Below are 17,975 nucleotides of genomic sequence, written 5' to 3' on the forward strand. Positions count from 1 at the left end.
TTATGATTTTGTGCTGTTTTGAGCTCCAAAAAGATTTTGCTTTGTGGGATACCCCCCACATGTACCTCTTAATCTACAAATAAAACATATTTTGTCAGCATTTTTATAATGCTGAGCTTTTTTAAAGAGGTTACTAAGAACTCTCAAAACACTGTAGTTTTGTTCTTCTTGGAAAAAGTTGTCTTTGACTCTTATTTTATTGCAAAAAAAGCATAAAAACATCACAGCATTGCAATTTTTAAGAAAAACTGCTGTGAAATAAGGGATTTTAGGCTACAACAATCCTAAAAACAACCTGCAAAAACCTGGAGATGGGATCAATGTGACACACTTTTTAATGGACTTAATGAACTGACAAAGAACACAGCATAGGATACAAGAACAGCAGTTTTAGCAGCTTTTGACCTATTAATCTGACAAAATGCTCACACTGATGTATACATGCATTATAATGATTTGCATAGATTTATGGTTTATACATATCATATATGTATGTATATGATCTCCTCCTAAACAGATTTCATGATCAGCGGATGGATTTATTAGCAGTTATCATGCAAACATCACATACCTGCATTTATGAAACTCTGTGGTTGTTTCGTTTGCTTTCACACCACAAATGAACCACACCAGAATCCGTTTGGAACTGGGCCGAGACCCACATTTTTTGAGTGGACTCTTTCACATCAGTTCAAACAGACCGCACGAAACAGGCAAACTGAATCAGAATACAGACCTCTCCACCATTAATCAAAATTTTATTGAAATCCCAATATGGTCTACTGCAATTTTCAAATTGCAGGACGCACAAGATTGGTTAAAGGCCAACTGTATGTCACAGTACCTTTCTAAATGAAATATTGTGGTGCTGTAGAGGTGTCCTGGCCTACATATCATTCTCTAGACTTCAGAAAACATCTTTGTTTAGTTCAGATCTCAGACAGAAATAACACCAACCATAATCATTTTAATGTGTTTTTTGATGAAAATAGGAATAATGATGTAAAAATGATCATTTCCTCTAATATCACAATTGCAGTATTAGTCAAAATAGTTGCAATGAGATATTTCTTCAAAATCGTTCAGCCTTATTATCAAGTATGTCTAAATCTCAACATATTTTAGCACTGTTTAGTTGTGCATATTATCAGTATAAAGTTGTAACAGTATAACGGTTTGAGAAACACAAGCAAAAAAAGGAGCTGTCTGTATGTTGGGGTAAAGACAAAGGTTAGATTGATAAACACCTTTTTAGTTTACAGTTTTGCTAGTTTATTCAGAAAGTGCTGAGACAGCCCAGTATAAGCCAACAAGAACATGCATCAGGCACACAATATTCGTGAAAGTTTTTAAGTCCCTAAATGACATATTCAGTCAGTCCAGACGTCTCCCGCTGTAAATTAGCAGAGCTACTGTAACCGCCAGCGCAGTAGCAACTGTATTATCTTTCATTTAACCCTCAGTGTGACCTCAAGATAAGACTTAGCCCTCATCTGCCTGTCCTCCTACCCTTCCACCACCCTCCTCCAGCTTCTCCCACGCTTTTTCCCCTCTTTTCCCTCCCAAACGCACCGATCGTCTTTCACAGCTCCTGACAGTCTGAGCAGCCAAGACAGGTGGGCCGGTGTGTCAGTAAAAGTTCAACAAATGGCCTCAGACACATCCACCACGCTCACCTCCCATTCTGAAGCCTCAACTTGACTAATTCTTCATCTGAAGATGCAGAGTTGTCTCTTCTTAAGAAATTACATCATTGTCAGTGATTGGTCCCGAGTTCCAAATGTGAAGATCGCAGTTTTATAGGTGAATTTTTCTTGTGTTACACTTGGAGCTGGTAAAGGTAACACCAGAGCTAAAACAAACACCCTGAGGCTGCTTTATGGGAGTGATATCTAAAAGAAGCAGGTGTTTCTTGATCCTGGGGCTGATGAACTAGTATGTCATCATCTCCCAAGGGATCCACGGACGCCCCCAAACAGGCGGAACATCAAGTCAACCCCTGCGATACAGGAAGTCCACTCACACGCAATGATTCTTTTGGAGAAGCCCACCGCTGCCTTTAATGTCCACCGGGCTGGGCTCGACGTTCCTCCGGCCCACGTCTGTCAGCTTCCTCCAGAGTCACCTGGGACCTTCGAGCCAAGGCCTCTGAGGGTCAACAGAGTTTATCACACCAGAGAAATCTTCAAGTTGACCATAAAACCTTGTCTGACATGATGTAACAGACATGGCTTGAGGTCTGATAAAGGAGGCTATAAAAAGACTCATCCGTTTTGGCCTTGAGGTCTTTCTGCCTGGCTGCTCTGGACACAACGCTCATATCCTCCTTGTTGATTGGCAAGCAGTGTTGACCTGCAGCGCTGCTCTGTTCCTTTGTCTACCGTGGAAGTTTTATGTTTGCAGACATGTACAGTACAGCATGATTGCTTGTTTTTATGGCTATATCCTCTCCAGAGTCTGGGTATAAGACATAAAGAGGTCAAGCCAGCAGTGCTGTTCACACTTCACAAGAGCTAACCCTCAGTTCAGTCCACACAGATTAAAATGAACAAGTTCTCATTTATAGTTCACAGTTTTGAACACAGTTCTCAATCACAAAAAAGTTTACATTCTTTTCTATTTATTGGTGGGGAACCTTTACAAAATGCTGCATGTTTCATTTGGGTGGAGGAACTTGCCACTGTTGGTTCATGATCACAGCCTTTGTTAATGATTTCTTGTGATCTTTATCCACTCACAGATATTTCCTAAAGGTGGTCAGATGTTCCATCTTTATGTGCCATTTAAAAATTTGTTGCTGATGCACTGGTTGAGGGGGGGGTTGCCCATCTTGGTACCACCATGTTCAAAAAAACACAACAAAAGAGCCCTCTTGGATGCCCCTATGGTAGATAAAACACGATAAATGCCCTCTAAATTGGCCCAATGTCCAAGACAACATGATAAAGTGCCCTCTAGGGTGTCCTAGTTGATAAAATGTGGTAAAATGCCCTTTAGAGTGCCCTTCCAGTGGACAAATCATGATAAAGTGCCCTCTAGAGCAGTGTTTCCCAACCCCGGTCCTCAGGGACCCCTGCCCTTCATGTTTTAGATGTTTCCCTGCTCCAACACACCTGATTAAAATGATCAGCTCATCATCAAGCCTCTGCAGAAGTCTGATAACAACCTGATCATTACTTGAGGACCAGGGTTGAGAAACACTGCTCTAGAGTGTCCAAGACAACATGACAGACTGCCCTCTGGGTGCCCTTCAAGAGGGCAAAACATGATAAAGTATAACAAGACTTTCAGCATTCTTTGTGTGATGTGTGAACTTGTTTAGAGGGTGTATCATGTAGTCGTGTCCTGCATTTTCCGAGTCTGGAGATAGACCTATTTGGGCTGGCAGGACAGTGCTGCAAAATAGCTGAAAACCAATATGTTCATTTCATCAAAATGTGAGCACACTCGATGAACATGCTCTCTTAGTTTTCATGCACAGCACTACGTGAACCACATTTTCATTTACTCATTTTGTCCTACAGTATTTATACTATTATACTATATTGTTTAGTCTTTAAAATTTCAGAAAGTAATGAAAAAGCGATCAGCCCAAGGTGATTTCTTCAAATTGCATGTTTTGCTCGAACAAGAGTCTAAAACACAAAAAAAATATTAAATTCACAACAATATTAAGTCAAGCAGACAATCTTTATATTTAAGAAGCTAAAGATACTTGTTAGGAGCGGTCAGTGAATCAGTGTGCATTCAGTCTTTATTGCAGGTCAGCAGATGATGATAAAATGATCCACATGAAATAAAGCGAATAAGCACGACTGTAGGTTTGCAATTGTGCGGTTAAAAATTGTTTGCCCTTCTGTTTCCCCTGATCATCTGTTCATCTGTCCTAACTCAGTGATCATGCCACCCCTACATGCCACGTCACAATTTCTGACCCCAGATCATCGCATTCATCACCATCAGAACAACAAACAAGAAAACAAATGACAAAACCCTCACCACAGGAGATCCCATCACGATCAACATAATTAAAAACAGAAAATGCATGATGGCTCAACTTAATCATGAATCAATAAGACAAACTTGCAAAATGGCTTCAACAATACTGAAGGCTCAGTATTTCTTTTGTTAACTACTTAAGTCATTAATCAGTTAGTTTCTCTGGAATGAATGTTCTGGTATATAGATAAATCCATTAATTGACTAATTGTGTCAGATATATTAAATTTCTTTTTAAACCTCCATCAGTTTCTTCTTTTTGGCCTCTTGTGGGAGCAGAACAAGCTGCACACACAACACTGACATATAATCTTATAAAGTTATTTTAGTGTCAGCCAGTGATTGACTATTTTCACATCCCATTAGCAGTCATTTGTAGTCACATTTGTGTCCACCTGATGAACATAAGTCTAATATTCACTCTATTTTAGCTCTGTTTTTGCTTTCTACCTACTCCTGAGAAAAATATCTGGCTTTTTAGCTGATAAGTGCTCCACTATGTTCTGCTGGTCTCTAGTGGTGTCTGTTGAGTCACATGAGGACTCTGTGGGCTTGTCACTACAAGTACCCCTTTCACATTACTAGAGATAAAAAGGGCACAATATCATACTCAAGTAGAAATACTGTTTCTTTAAAGAAATGTTATTTACGTAAAAGTAAACCAGATGATAAAATTAGGTAGATGCAATCTTTTAACTGTGTCATGGTACAATAATGTAACCTTAATGACATGACGTCATCCTTAATTTTAGTGTGTTATTGTCCATTGTTGTACGGTTCACAAACCACTCGGTGAGGCTGCATCCCCTGTAACTCCTGACACCGGGTCAGTGAACATATCATGGATGTACACACTGAGCATGAATGTTTTCCTCTCCTCTCTGGAGCTCCGCCCTCCTGCGTCCACAGACACACCAGCAGCTTGAAGCTTGATTTGATTCTTCCCTTCTATTCCGCTCTCACACAGTTAACAGGACTTTTTTTTGTGAAATTTTTGTTTTTTACTCAACCTGAAACGCAGCCAAGGATTTGAGTAAAAGTAAAATCCAAGTAAAATCCGTGATGATGTTGGATATCTTTTTATTGAAACACGTTCCGTAACACTGCTATAGTTTCATATAAAGTACATGAAAGAAAGTTGATCTTGCCTGAGAGTTAGTGGTATATTTTTATCTTCCCATCAGTCTAACTTGACCCTGTTCTAACCTATAGCATGTGTGTGTGTGTGTGTGTGTGTGTGTGTGTGTGTGTGTGTGTGTGTGTGTGTGTGTGTGTGTGTGTGTGCGCATACTGTATGTACAGGCAGGATTATATGTTTTGAATGGTGGCCATTGTGTCTGAAAATAGCTGTATCCAGTCTGTGGTCTATTGAGACACATACTTGTATTTCCCCTGAGGGGTTGGTGGCTGGGGGCCACCGAGGGCTCAGCCCTGTCTGGTCTGGACCAGCAGCCCAGTTCTCATGACACCTGACCCAGAGAACATCCTGTGGTCAGGCCACAACGCTGTGCTGTGAAGGGCCATGAGGAATCTCCTAACATGGCAGATTGGGAGGAGGACACACACACCCTGCTGTGTGTTTTCATCCTTTTAGTGTGGCTGTTTTGTCTAACACATTAATCCTTCTTATGTGTGCTGTCCTCACCACTACAACACTGAAGAGGTCAGATTTTGGTCTTTTAGTGTTTATATGGTTGCCCCCTCTGCTGGTCAGGGGAAGCACTGCACTGAGACGTCCCATCTTTTTCAAACTTTGACTGTGTCCACATCCAGAAGCTGGATCATCTAAAGCAGTGTTTCCCAACCCTGGTCCTCCAGGCTCACCGTCCTGCATGTTTTAGATGTTTCTCTGCTCCAACACACCTGATTCAAATGATCAGCTCATCATCAAGCCTCTGCACATAATCATTTTAATGTTCCTTTCAAAGATAATTGAGAATAATGATGTAAAAAGATCATTTCCTCTAATATTGCAAGTCATATTGTAATTGCAATACCAGTAAAAATAATTGCAATTAGATATTTCTTCACAATCGTTCAGAACTACAAAGTATAGTAGGATCAGTCTGTGAGCTCTGCGGGAGAAGAAAACTATTACCTGATAATTCTGATTCTCACACTAAAAGAGCTTAACTATGCTCTATGAATGATGGAAGATATTCCAGCTGTTTAAAGTTGTATAAACTCTTTCAAATATTACCAAAGCATTTACAACTAAATTCAGTTACAAATATTAAATGCAATAAACTACCTGGTATGTCTGTGATGTAGGCTTAATGTCAGTCAAGTTAATTTAGTTAAGTTAAGTTAATAAGTAATTTCATTTAAAATCTTTAGCTTATAAATAACATTATTATTAATGTTTGTTTATTAACTGGCTCCTGGCCTCCTGTTATTTTGCAAAAGGGCAAAACAAGTTGAGCATCTCTGTTCTGCTTCATGACTGATGATCATCTGAATACAAATGTTTTCTTGGCTCTTTGAAAAATGGCCATTATGACCAGACCACTTGTTTGTTTGTTTGTTTGTTTGTTTGTTTGTTTGGGTGGAAGGAACACAGATCCTGCTCACAAGCAGACAGACTATGGGACTCACATCATAGCAGAGGTGGTGAAAGTACACACATTTTGTGCACAATAAGAAGTGCAGATACTTGTGTCAGAAATCACTCGCGGTAAAAGAAGTACTGATTCAACTTCTTTACTCAAGTGAAAGTGAAAAAGTACAGGCTCTGAAATGAACTTAAAGTATAAAAGTAGAAAGTTGCCCTTTGAAGGACATTTCTACCAGCTTCTTTATGTAATTTTTGTTTTGTTACATCTGCACTGTTGGATACATCAAGTTATCAAATGTTCTGTGTTATTGTCCCCTCCATTTAGAAAGAATAAATCATTCCCTTCAAATGCATTTAAAACTAAAGTAACAAGCCTGTTTTGAAAATGTAAGGAGTAGAAAGTACAGATATTTGTATTAAAATGTAGGGAGTACCTAAAAACTACAGAAGTACAGTAACAAAGTATTTGTATTGTGTTACTTCCCACCTCTGCTAGGAAGCAGCAAAGAAAACAGAGAAGGAAAGTTAAGTTGTTGTGCATCAGGGCTGATGCTTGTAATTCAAAATTCAAACTATCATTTGAACATGTAGGGAAATTTTAATATTGGATCTGTAATGACTTGTTTGAATCCAAAATTCTCACTATATAAGTACAGTTTTTCAATAGGCCGTCTGTCTGATCCTCTGCAGCTCTTTTGAAGTAACCTCAGCTACTGCTGTTCTCTCTGTTAACCCAAAATGGAGAAAACCAGCAAGCCGTGCTGAACAGATAATCATAGCACATCATCTGAGAAGTAATGTGTGGCAATTAGGGCTGTCACTTTTTCAGAAAATCCTGTTTGAATGAATTTGAACTGACACATATGCTGCCTTTAAAAGCAGTCATGTTTATCACGTTCACAAGAGGTTGTATTCACAACCTCGGAGATGGAAATGTTCTGAAAGCTCAGAAATGGCAGGTGCCATGGAAAAATGGAAAAGTACATTTCCTGCATTAAGTTCCCCGCTCACTAGCTTACTAAATTGTAAATCAGAGGCTTTTAGAGGGAAACAGTTTTGGTGTTCATGTTGCTGTTGCCTTGCAGTGGTGTAGCAGTGGCAACTTAAAACCACCAAACAATATGTAAGGTCCAGGACTCACGATTTCATAATCATGAGATTAAGTGTTTTATTTGAGGGCAGCAGTATGTCAACTCATCTGTGTGTAGCACAGGGTCACCAAATCTCATGCATCTGGCATGTGACACAGGCAAACGTATTATGGTCAAAGTCTTTCTGGTATAGTAATGGTTAAACAAAGCAAACTTATGCTTATGCTCATGTACCATAACCCCAGACTCTATAAGTATAGGCTTTCAAATTATTCTCTGATTGGTGCCTCATATCTGTCTCTATGTTGATTGGACAATTGTTTAAGCTGGCAGGAGCCCAGAAGGTATTTCACCTGGGGGCGGAGCCTTTGTAAATTGCCGTTAGCATTGTTAGCTGTGTTTTTGTGTCCACACTGCAGCTGTCAGCAGTTAGATCAGTTGTTGGTCAGTTGTTCACCTTCACCACAGAATGGATGAAATCTCTTTTCTTACTAAAACATAAGCAATGGTAACGTTAGACAGAACATTAATGCTCACTGGCTGCCTTGACTGTTGACTTGGCTGACAGTAAAATCCAGTGTTTGGTGACCGAGGCTCAGATTAAAAGGCAGAAGAAGATCGGTTACAAACTCGACATCCAGAGACATAAACTTTTAACAGAGCATTAAAAATAAATGAAAGAGCATAAAACTGAAGTGATCAAGCGACAGTTAGCGTCACAGCAGCTGTAAACTCGTGGTTTGATGAATCAGGGAATGACACATAGTGACTGAGAGACCCAATGAGGAGGAGCACCTGGGTGTCTGCATCATTGCATTGTAAAACCCCAGAGTAGTGTGGACACTAGGTGGAAATGTAGCAGAATGTAATCATTTTTAAATGAAAACATAGTAGTGTGGATGTAGCTTGTGTGTGTTTAATATATGATAGGTTCTAGTGTTCTTTCGTATTATTTTTTGTTTTGAGTATTTCCTGTTCTTGCTTACTTGAGTAGTGAATGAACATGTGTGCTGTTTTTGGGTTAGTGTGTGTCTAACATTGTGACGTGAGTATTTATATGGCAGAAGTTTCAGGGTGATGTAGCCAGGCTGTATCCTGAAATCTTAGACCTGAGCTCCAACTCTCCCCGACAATTCAATTGTGTGCATGCCTGATCAAGCCCATGACATCAAATCTCACTGCAACAAGGTACCCAATGTTGGCAACCCTGCTAATAGTGGTAGGGTTGCCAACTTTGGGTACTTTGGCTAATGGTGGCAAGAGTGTGAATTCTAAGATACAGTAAGCTGTGGCTGTCACATAAGTATGTGTGGCTAGTGATGTCCATTCATCAGTGTTCAGCGAAAGAGTCCAACCCTCAGTATAGATTTTATATTTTACTGTGTGGTGTTTTTCAGCTGCACAATGCGTCTTCGAGTAGGCCCTCAGATCAGACGAGGTTGTCCAGTTGACGTTGCTCCACATGTTCCTGATGTCTCCTCACTGCCTCATTGGGTCCTCAGGTTTGGTGTGGTTGTAGAGTAAGGCGAAGTCAACAAACAGCCTCATCTTAGCTGGTCATTTTTCCATCTTTTGTATACAACCCAAAGCACCCACACGCTGCTTTTCATTTGCTTTGTGCCATGATTGTCTGACCAGCACAACTTTGCTTGCCCTCCATTTTTATTTATTAGTTTAGTTTACTGATAGGTTCACAGGGCATTCAATAGGTCAAGTGAATTTTGAGAGCACCCTCTTCTGGACCACAATGGAAACTAACATTCTGTTGTGCGTGTGGACTGTAAAGTTTGAATTCAAACTGGTCATTACAGAATATTACATTTTTTGAACATGAATGAACAGAACAAGATAAATTCTACAATGTTGACAATACATGGGCTACATGTCCGTTTGGATTTAGATTTTCAGCTTGAGTTTCTGAAAAAGTGAAGTGTTAAAATATAAACTCATCAAACAATAATTCCACGCAGCAAGAAAAAATAGATGAAACAGACTATATAAAACTCAAACAAATATTAAATACCTAAATATATAATATAAAGACTATAGTAGAAGTTAAATTAACTTTATCTTCAAGAGGGTTTAATAACTCAGAAAGTCTTGGGGCATTTCTCTTTTCCAGGTTTCACTGTGGAATAATTCCCGACTTGCTGCAATGTGATTTTCATGAACGTATTAGGTCAAAATTCAGTTTGAAGCACATGTTCAAAATTGGGCTAATTTTGAAAAGAATTGGACAGACTAAACCCAAACTTCAGTGTGTATTTTTGGGCTATATGTGGACAAAATTAAACTGACCAAATACTTCAATGTCTATATTTATACCAAATTGGATGGGCCAAATACACCCCAAATTTTGTCAATTTTTTTTTAGACAAAATCAATCGGACCAAACATGGACATCGGACCAGATTTCAATGTCTATTTTGGGCTATATTTGGACAAAATTGGATGGACCAAACAAGTTCCAAAATTTCAATGTCTGTTTTTGGGCTATATGTGGTCCAAATCAGACTGACCAAATATGGCCCACATTTTGGATGGACCAAACACTCCCCAAATTTCAACATCTATTTTTTAGACCAAATTAGTCGGACCAAACACCCCATATTTCAACGTCTATTTTTGGGCTATATTTGGTCTTAATCAGACTGACCAAATATGTCCTACATTTCAGTGTCTATTTTTAGACCAAATTGGATGGACCAAACATCGCCCAATTTTCAACATCTTTTTTTAACGGACCAGATTTAGCCCAAAATACACCGTTTAAACTATATTGGGTGCTTGGCGGGGGTTTCATCTTTGCATATATTCAGGCATGAGAGGAACCCTCAGTTGTCATTCATTTTCATCACTTTTATTGTCATCATCAAATTGATCAGACAGTGAAATATAGCGCATCAGAATATATTTTGGCTTTTGTTTTCAACAAATCCAATACATGGCTGCTAATAAATCCATGTTAAATTCACAAATACATCAACCAATAATAAATAAATAATCTTCAAAAATTGGCAAATAAATAATTAAATAAATTAATAAATACACAAATACATTATTTAACGAATAAGAAATGTTTGAGGTAAATTAAGAGCTAGCTGGCATATAAAATAATACTGGCATGTAAATTATTGCAATTCAATTTATAAAAAACAATATAAAATATTTTACATTTGTGATCAACACTGAGATTTTTATGAATTTCATACATAATTCCTGAATAATTGAGAGTGAGGTTATTGCTTATCAAAAGGCAGGATTATGATGCATGCATGTGATGAGCCTGAGAAGTGAAGCTTTTCTCTGGCTCTGTTGTATGAAGTATTAAAAAGTTTATAAATAGAAATGACAAAAAGGAATATTTCCCATCAGTCCTCAGAGCTGCAGTCGTCCTCTGCGTGGTACCCTTTGAAGCAGGCAGACTCGTAGTGTTTGTTCAGGTACGACTTGAGTGCGAAGGTCTTGTGGCAGCGTTTGCAGGAATAGTGCTTGAAGGCGGAGTGCGTCTGCATGTGGGCGCGCAGGTTGGAGCGGTCGGCGAAGGCCTTCCCACAGTGGGCGCAGGCGAACGGTTTCTCTCCAGTGTGAGACCTCATGTGGCCCTGCAGGAGCCAGGGCCGGCTGAAGGCTTTGCCGCACACTGTGCACTCATGCTTCAGGTCATGGGTCAGCATGTGCATGGCCAACGCCGGCATGGACACGTACACCTTGTGGCAGGTGGGACACTTGCGGGCCTGCTGGCTGTCCAGGCTGCGGTGAGTCTGCTTGTGTCTGCTCAGATTGGAGGACGTGGCGTAAGACTTGCCGCACTCGCCGCACACGTGGCGCCCTTTGGATTTCACTTTGGCGGGGCTGCAGTCTGCAGAGCCCACGCCCTCGCTGCTGTCCGATTGGCTGCCTCCCTTGCGGGGACACCTCTGGTTGGCTCTCCGGCAGGAGCGTCCATCAGAGATGAGGAAGGTGCCGATGGTGCACGCCTCCAACTCAGGGCTACTGCTGTCTGACTCCACTGTGCCACTGGAGACGGGGCTGTCCGGATGCTCCATGTCGTGGTCGGAGAACTCTTCCCCAACACTGCCACCCGGGGAGTACAGGGGCCCTGAGGAGAGCCCGGTCTGCTCATGATCTGGTTCCTTTGTGCTCTGCAACACTGATGGGATGATGTAATCATGGATGTAGCCTGGAAAAAAAGGAAAAAGACAGTTAACATGTAAAACTGCAATTAATGATTTATTGTTAATTATTCTATTGATCGTTACTTGATTACTTTTTAGCAGGGCTGCAATGATTGGTTAATTGAAAGACAATTAATTGCCAACTTTTTTGATAATTGATTAATGGTTTCAGTCATTTTTCAAACTTAAATGTTAAACTTTCTCTGGATCCAGCTTCGAAAATGTGAGGATTTTATGCTTTTGTTTGTCATTTGTGACAGTAAATAAAGACTCTTTGGGTTTTGGACTGTTAGTTGGACCAAACAAGCAATTTAAAGACATCACTTTGGATTTTGGGAAACTATGAGGAGCATTTTTCACAATTTATAACATTTTATGGAGTAACTTATTGTTGAAAATAATCTGCAGATCAATGAAAGTATATCCTGTTACATCTTTTGCCTTGTTTTTGTCTTGATACGTCATTTTCGTCTTGTTTCGTCTTCTACATATTTCTTGTCTTGTTACAACTTGTTACATCATTTTTGTATTGTGATGTCTTCTTACATCTTTTTTCTCTTTTACATCACTTTCTTATATTGTCTTGTTGGGTCATTTACACCATATTCATCTTGTTACATCTAATGTGTAAATTTGGCCTTGTTATGTATTGTTATGTTGTTTTTGTCTTGTTAAGTCTTGGTATGTCAAATTTGTGTTGTTACACCTTATATGTTGTTTTTGTCTTGTTATGTCTTTTACCTCGTTTTCATCTTGTTACGCCTTTTTATGCTGTTTTTGCCTTACGTTAAAACATAAAAAGTAAAAAGCCATTAGTTTTGAAAATGTAAGTTCAGATACCTGAAAAATTTACTTAATTCCAGTAACAAAGTATTTGTACTTAATTACTTCCCATCTCTGGTGATTTAAGTGCGTAGCATTCAGTTGCATCTAGCAGAGAGCTTATGGATTTGCAAACATCTCACATTATCCTCCTCTTTGTTGCGGGGAAAACCTACAGTGGTTGCAAAACTTTGCAAAACAAAAAGTGTTTGGTGTGTCCATGCTGGGTTACTGTAGAAACATGGCAGTTCTGTGGATCCCTGTTTTCTGTAGATATAACATTTCATTCTAAGGTAACAAAAACACAGCGATTCTTGTTTTCAGGTGATTATACACTCATGAAAACATACTTATGAATATTTTATTCCATTTCTGATATATTCTGGCAATAGATCACTTTAAATCTTACACACTGGACCTTTAATTTAATAGTTGGCAACTAATGGATTATTCATTGCAGCTCTAGTTGAGTTAGGACAGATTATTTCCATTGGAATAAATGAATGGAACATCTTCATAGTCTCAATAACCTCTGAAGAGAAGTGCCCTCTTACCCAAACCTCCAATCAATATGAAACCTATACAGGAAGCTATTTGTAAGTGCCAGGTTCAGCAAGCTTTGGCAATGAAATATTAATGAGCGCACAGTTCTGCCTCAATCAATACCTCCACTGGCTCCAACAAGTGCTATCGTAGGAAAAAACATCTGAAAGGCACGTAGTGGCTGAATATAAGTCAAACACAATGTGCTGACATTGACAAAACAGTCACAGAGCAATAGTTTGGCTCAGGATCGATCCACCTGTCGCCGCCCGGCTCGCAGCAGCGGCATCAGCACGACTGAATCTGCGACTGGGGGGGGGGGGTTGACCAAAACAGAGCGTCTCAGCAGTGAAATCCCCTCAATCACTAAATCATTTTAATCAGATCATTCCCCATCTGTGCCGGTTTTGAGTGTGTTCATGAGTGTGGTGAGGGTGGAGATTGAGTGACAGGTGGGGGGACTGCGATTTGGCAAAAAAGGGAAGGGAGGGCTGGGGAGAGGGTGTGTGTGTGTGTGTGTGTGTTTATGTGTGTGTATGTGTGTGTGTTTGGTGGGATAAGGGGGGGGGGGGGGGCTGCTGTCTGATCTTGACAGCAGTCAATGGTATATTGAGCCCCCCCACACACACACACACACACACACACGCACACACAGAGGGACACAAAGGGAAGCAGACAGCTGGCATCCTAAATCTGGGGGACAAATGATTCAACTCGAACACAAGATCTGTGATGCTGCTGCTGGTGGTGGAAGGCGGCGGAGGGGGTGAATCCGCTCAAAGCACACATTTCTTTGGATGTTTCTCAAAGCCAAACACACACACACACACACACACACACACACACACACACACACATATTGTTTGTATTGCAGGGCTGTTCTCACTTCCAGCCTCTCCAGAAATCCCGCGGATGAAAATCTACTGTCTGCCAGCGCACTGCTCATGTTGCACTTTATTGAATTACCTGCAGCACTCTGTATTTTCCAGTCAATACCCATCCTCTAAAAACCCTGTACCATCACCTCTCACTGCTCCACATATGGATTGTGTTGCTGCAATCCTACTCCCTGTGGCTATCTAACATCCTGCAGGATCAGATGGAGAGAGATGGAGAGATGAACGAGGGGGGTGGCGGGGGGGTGGATGATAAGAGGAGAGACTCAAGGGCAACTGCACCATCTAAGGACAACACAGTCCCATGTGGCTATCTGCTTTCCCCACAGTTTTTTTTTCTCCCTTTCTTTCTAGTTGGACCTGACAAAGGCTTGCATCAGATTTTGTGCCTAATGCGCGTGTCCACGTATATCTCATCATTCATGTACACAATAGTATTAAAGCCAAAGGCTGCTGTGTGATCTGGTTTGAGTATTAAGCAGATTGAGCCAGCGTGACCTGAATACTATTTAGCATCCACCGAGTTAGAAAACAAAAGTCCTGAGGGATGCAGAAGGGAGGGGGGCAATGCCTGTGGGGGATTTTAGGGGTTTCCAAAAGCGATTAAGTAGCAGAGACAACAACATAAACACAGTTGTATTAATTCCTGCCTGTTATTTTAGATTTTTTTTTATCCATTTTTGTGCAAAGAAAACTCCAAATGAGGAAATGGATAGCTGCTGCAGCAGAAACACACATGAAAAAGTTTAGCTCAACTTACCATTTTCACTCAAACGCACCGCCAAGTTGGTGGCTGACTCTGTGATGGCATGTGTCACAGTGTAAGAGTCGTCCCAGTGCTGCTGGTGCTGATGGTGCTGATGGTAGTAGTTGGAAGAGGAGAAATCATGAACCTTCGGCTGCTTCACCAAAAAGGAGCGTGGCATTTTTATTTCCTTGATGACAAAACTGATGCTAGAGCCTCATAGAAAAATGTGAACAGAAAAAAAAAAGAAAAGAGCAGAAATGTGCTGAGCTTCCAGGCGGCCTCCTTCAACAGGCCAAACAGGAAAAAAAAAGCTTGACAAAAAAATCTATCCTGGAAATGCTTTGAAGCCAGAGGGGAAAAGAGAAAGAGAGAATGTAAGTGAAAGTAGCAGAGAGAAAGAGAAAGCAGAGGACAGGGAGGATGGAGAGGAAGACAGAAAGTGGCGAGGGGAGAAACAGAGGCAGAGAGAGAGATGGCTGGACTAGCTGAGCTCAGCACTACTGCAGCCTTTTATATGTGGGGCACGAGCCCCAAAGATCAGGTGGTGCTTTGGAAGAGGGAGCTGCTTAGCATTAATCCATCAAACATCCCCGGGGACACACATCAAATTACCACGAGCCGTCTGTGCTTCTCCCCTGCACGCACGCGCGCACGCACAAACGCACACAGCAGTCAATTAACCCACCTCCTCCCACATCCTCCTCCTCCTCCCTCCTCCTTTCACCCCTCCGTCTCCCCTTCTCCCAGGGAAGGAGAGCAGACAATAGTGGTGCAGAAGCACGTGGGTGACACTACACACAACATCTTGTCCTCCATTGTCTTTCAATGAAGTAGCTAACACAATTTATGCTGCCCCAAACACACACCCCTTTTCCTCCGTACACCACCACCACCTCTGATATTTCATTATCATCATCAGCAGCTCATTTTTAAAATCTTCAAATGGTCCTGGCATGTAAATCAGAACGTGAATTGTTCAGCTAAATCAAATTTAGGTCAGCATCACTATTAACTGACAGAGCCAAAAGAATCTGGATGCAAATGTGTGTATTTATGGAATCTCAGTAGTTTTAGCATCTAAAGTGTGTCTGTGGTAACAGGTATCAAAAACTGCCAAGTACTGAAAGTTAATTTCTTAGTCTTGTTTCCATTTCGTCTTTATTTTTACCTTTCCAACTTTACTCTCAACATTTTGTCCTCATTCTCAACAGTCTGACTTTATTCTCAACATTTCATCTTTCTTCAAAACATTTTGTCTTTCCAATTCTCAACATTTCTACTTTATTCTCAACATTTCTACTTTATTCTCAACATGTCATCTGTATTCTCGACACTTCGACTTTATTCTCGACATTTAAACTTTATTCTGAACATTTTGTCTTTGTTCTCGACAGTTCATCTTTACTCTTGACACTTCAATTTTATTCTCAACATTTCATCTTTATTATCAACATTTTGTCTTTATTCTCGACACTTCATCTTTGTTTTCAGCAATCCATTTTTATTCTCGACGCTACAACTTTATTCTCAACGTTTCATCTTGATGCTCAACATTTCAACTTGTTCTCGACAAGTCATCTTTATTCTTGACACTTTGATTTTATTATTAATATTTTGTCTTTATCCCTGACACTTCAACTTTATTCTCAACATTTCATCTTTATTCTCAAGATATGTGAATTAATCTTTATAGGGAGATGATGCATGACACAGGTTAGTATTACAAATAACTATTTGAGGCATATACATCAGTAGATTTTAATGAAGATACACTTGGATATATAATGCAAATAAAACTTTATTCATTTACATATTTAACTGTTGCAATTAAACTGTTTTGGTGACATCAGCCTGCAGCTTTTACGTTCCTATTTTTCACTTCCATCCTCCGTATGTCCCTGGCAGTTTTATGTCTCTCTGTAGAGCCCTCAGCCCTCCATACAACCATATAACCGTCATCTGAATAAAAAGGCCTCCACGGTGACTTCCGGTCTGTTGGCTGTGACAGGCTGACCTCCGGGTGCCCGCAGGGGTCACGGGGTCAGATCCTGGTTGGCTGGAGAGACAGCAGCAGCTTAAACGCAGCGTGGACAGCTCACTCACAGATGGCTCTGCAGGTAGAGTTCAGTGTGACTGGATCATACATAATCTCACAGACAGATGTCGATGGGGGGGTGAGGGGTGGTGTTTGGGGGGGGGGGGGCGGTGTCCAGTCAGTACATCCTACAGTGGCATGTGTACAGAAGGCAAATCATCTCTAGTCTCATCTACTGGAAAAACAACTCACAGTGTAAAACAAATCCACTGTAAAGTATGACACAAGCAATATTATTCATTTTTAATGAGCATAGCATATTTATTATTGCTAACTTTACCACAGAATGAGAACAATGGCAGGCATTAGTTTGAAAGTTGTGCTGAGTATCATAAAAAAAGTCCATATCACAAATCTGTTGATGAAATTCTGATTATTTTACAAACTGCCACGATACTGTGTTATATATACACCATCCTGCTGCCCCAAATACCCCCAGACATGTATTAATTTGCAGCTGAAAGTAGTCCCAGTTGTTGTAGCATATTACTCAGACTTTTGAAAGCAAATCTCCTGTTTGATGCAAGTTTATTTTATCTTTGTACGTCTGACGATCAGGTCTGTCAGTAACATTGTATAAAGTTCATTGTTAACAGTTATTGAATACCTGTGTGACTATGTGACCCTTGGACATATTTGTAGCAATACTGCAGAATTCTGATGCCTCAGCCATTACTCTGGTGCATATAATGTCATATGTCACTGTGGTTTTCTTTCAAAAAATGAAACAATATATGTATGACATGTTTTTAGAGATGTATGCCTTCAATGCACTGTGATTCTACATGCTGAATTCACAGACATAGTGAGGAAGTTCCCATTGTTATCCCAGGTCATCAAGTACCAATGTTTTTGTCACATCTGTGTCTCATACTGATGCTCAAGGTACACTTTAGCTTCTTCCCTTTTAACGTGGTTAACATTGTGAAATGGTTGCAGTCTGGTAAGGTTTGAGAACCAAAACTACTTGGTAAGGGTCAGAAAAAGATAATCTGGGTTAAATTCAATTTTGTCACACGATGTAAGTGAAGCAAGTCACTTGACGTATG

The 17,975-nt window shown here is 40.3% G+C and overlaps 1 protein-coding gene across 1 annotated transcript; it reads right to left on the bottom strand.

Moving 5' to 3' along the window:
- Positions 1-10,482: 10,482 nt before the first annotated feature.
- Positions 10,483-15,312, bottom strand: LOC146331052 (transcriptional repressor scratch 1-like). The gene is made up of 2 exons (XM_084726490.1): positions 14,844-15,312; positions 10,483-11,827 (listed from the first exon to the last, which is right to left on the bottom strand). The coding sequence occupies exons 1-2, from the start codon at positions 15,007-15,009 to the stop codon at positions 11,016-11,018; spliced, it is 978 nt and encodes a 325-aa protein (XP_084582616.1). The 5' UTR covers positions 15,010-15,312; the 3' UTR covers positions 10,483-11,015.
- Between the last annotated feature and the right edge of the window lie 2,663 nt (positions 15,313-17,975).

This window comes from Lutjanus erythropterus, chromosome 2 (genome assembly GCF_056507025.1).
Source record: "Lutjanus erythropterus isolate fLutEry1 chromosome 2, fLutEry1.hap2, whole genome shotgun sequence".
NCBI lineage: Eukaryota > Metazoa > Chordata > Actinopteri > Lutjaniformes > Lutjanidae > Lutjanus > Lutjanus erythropterus.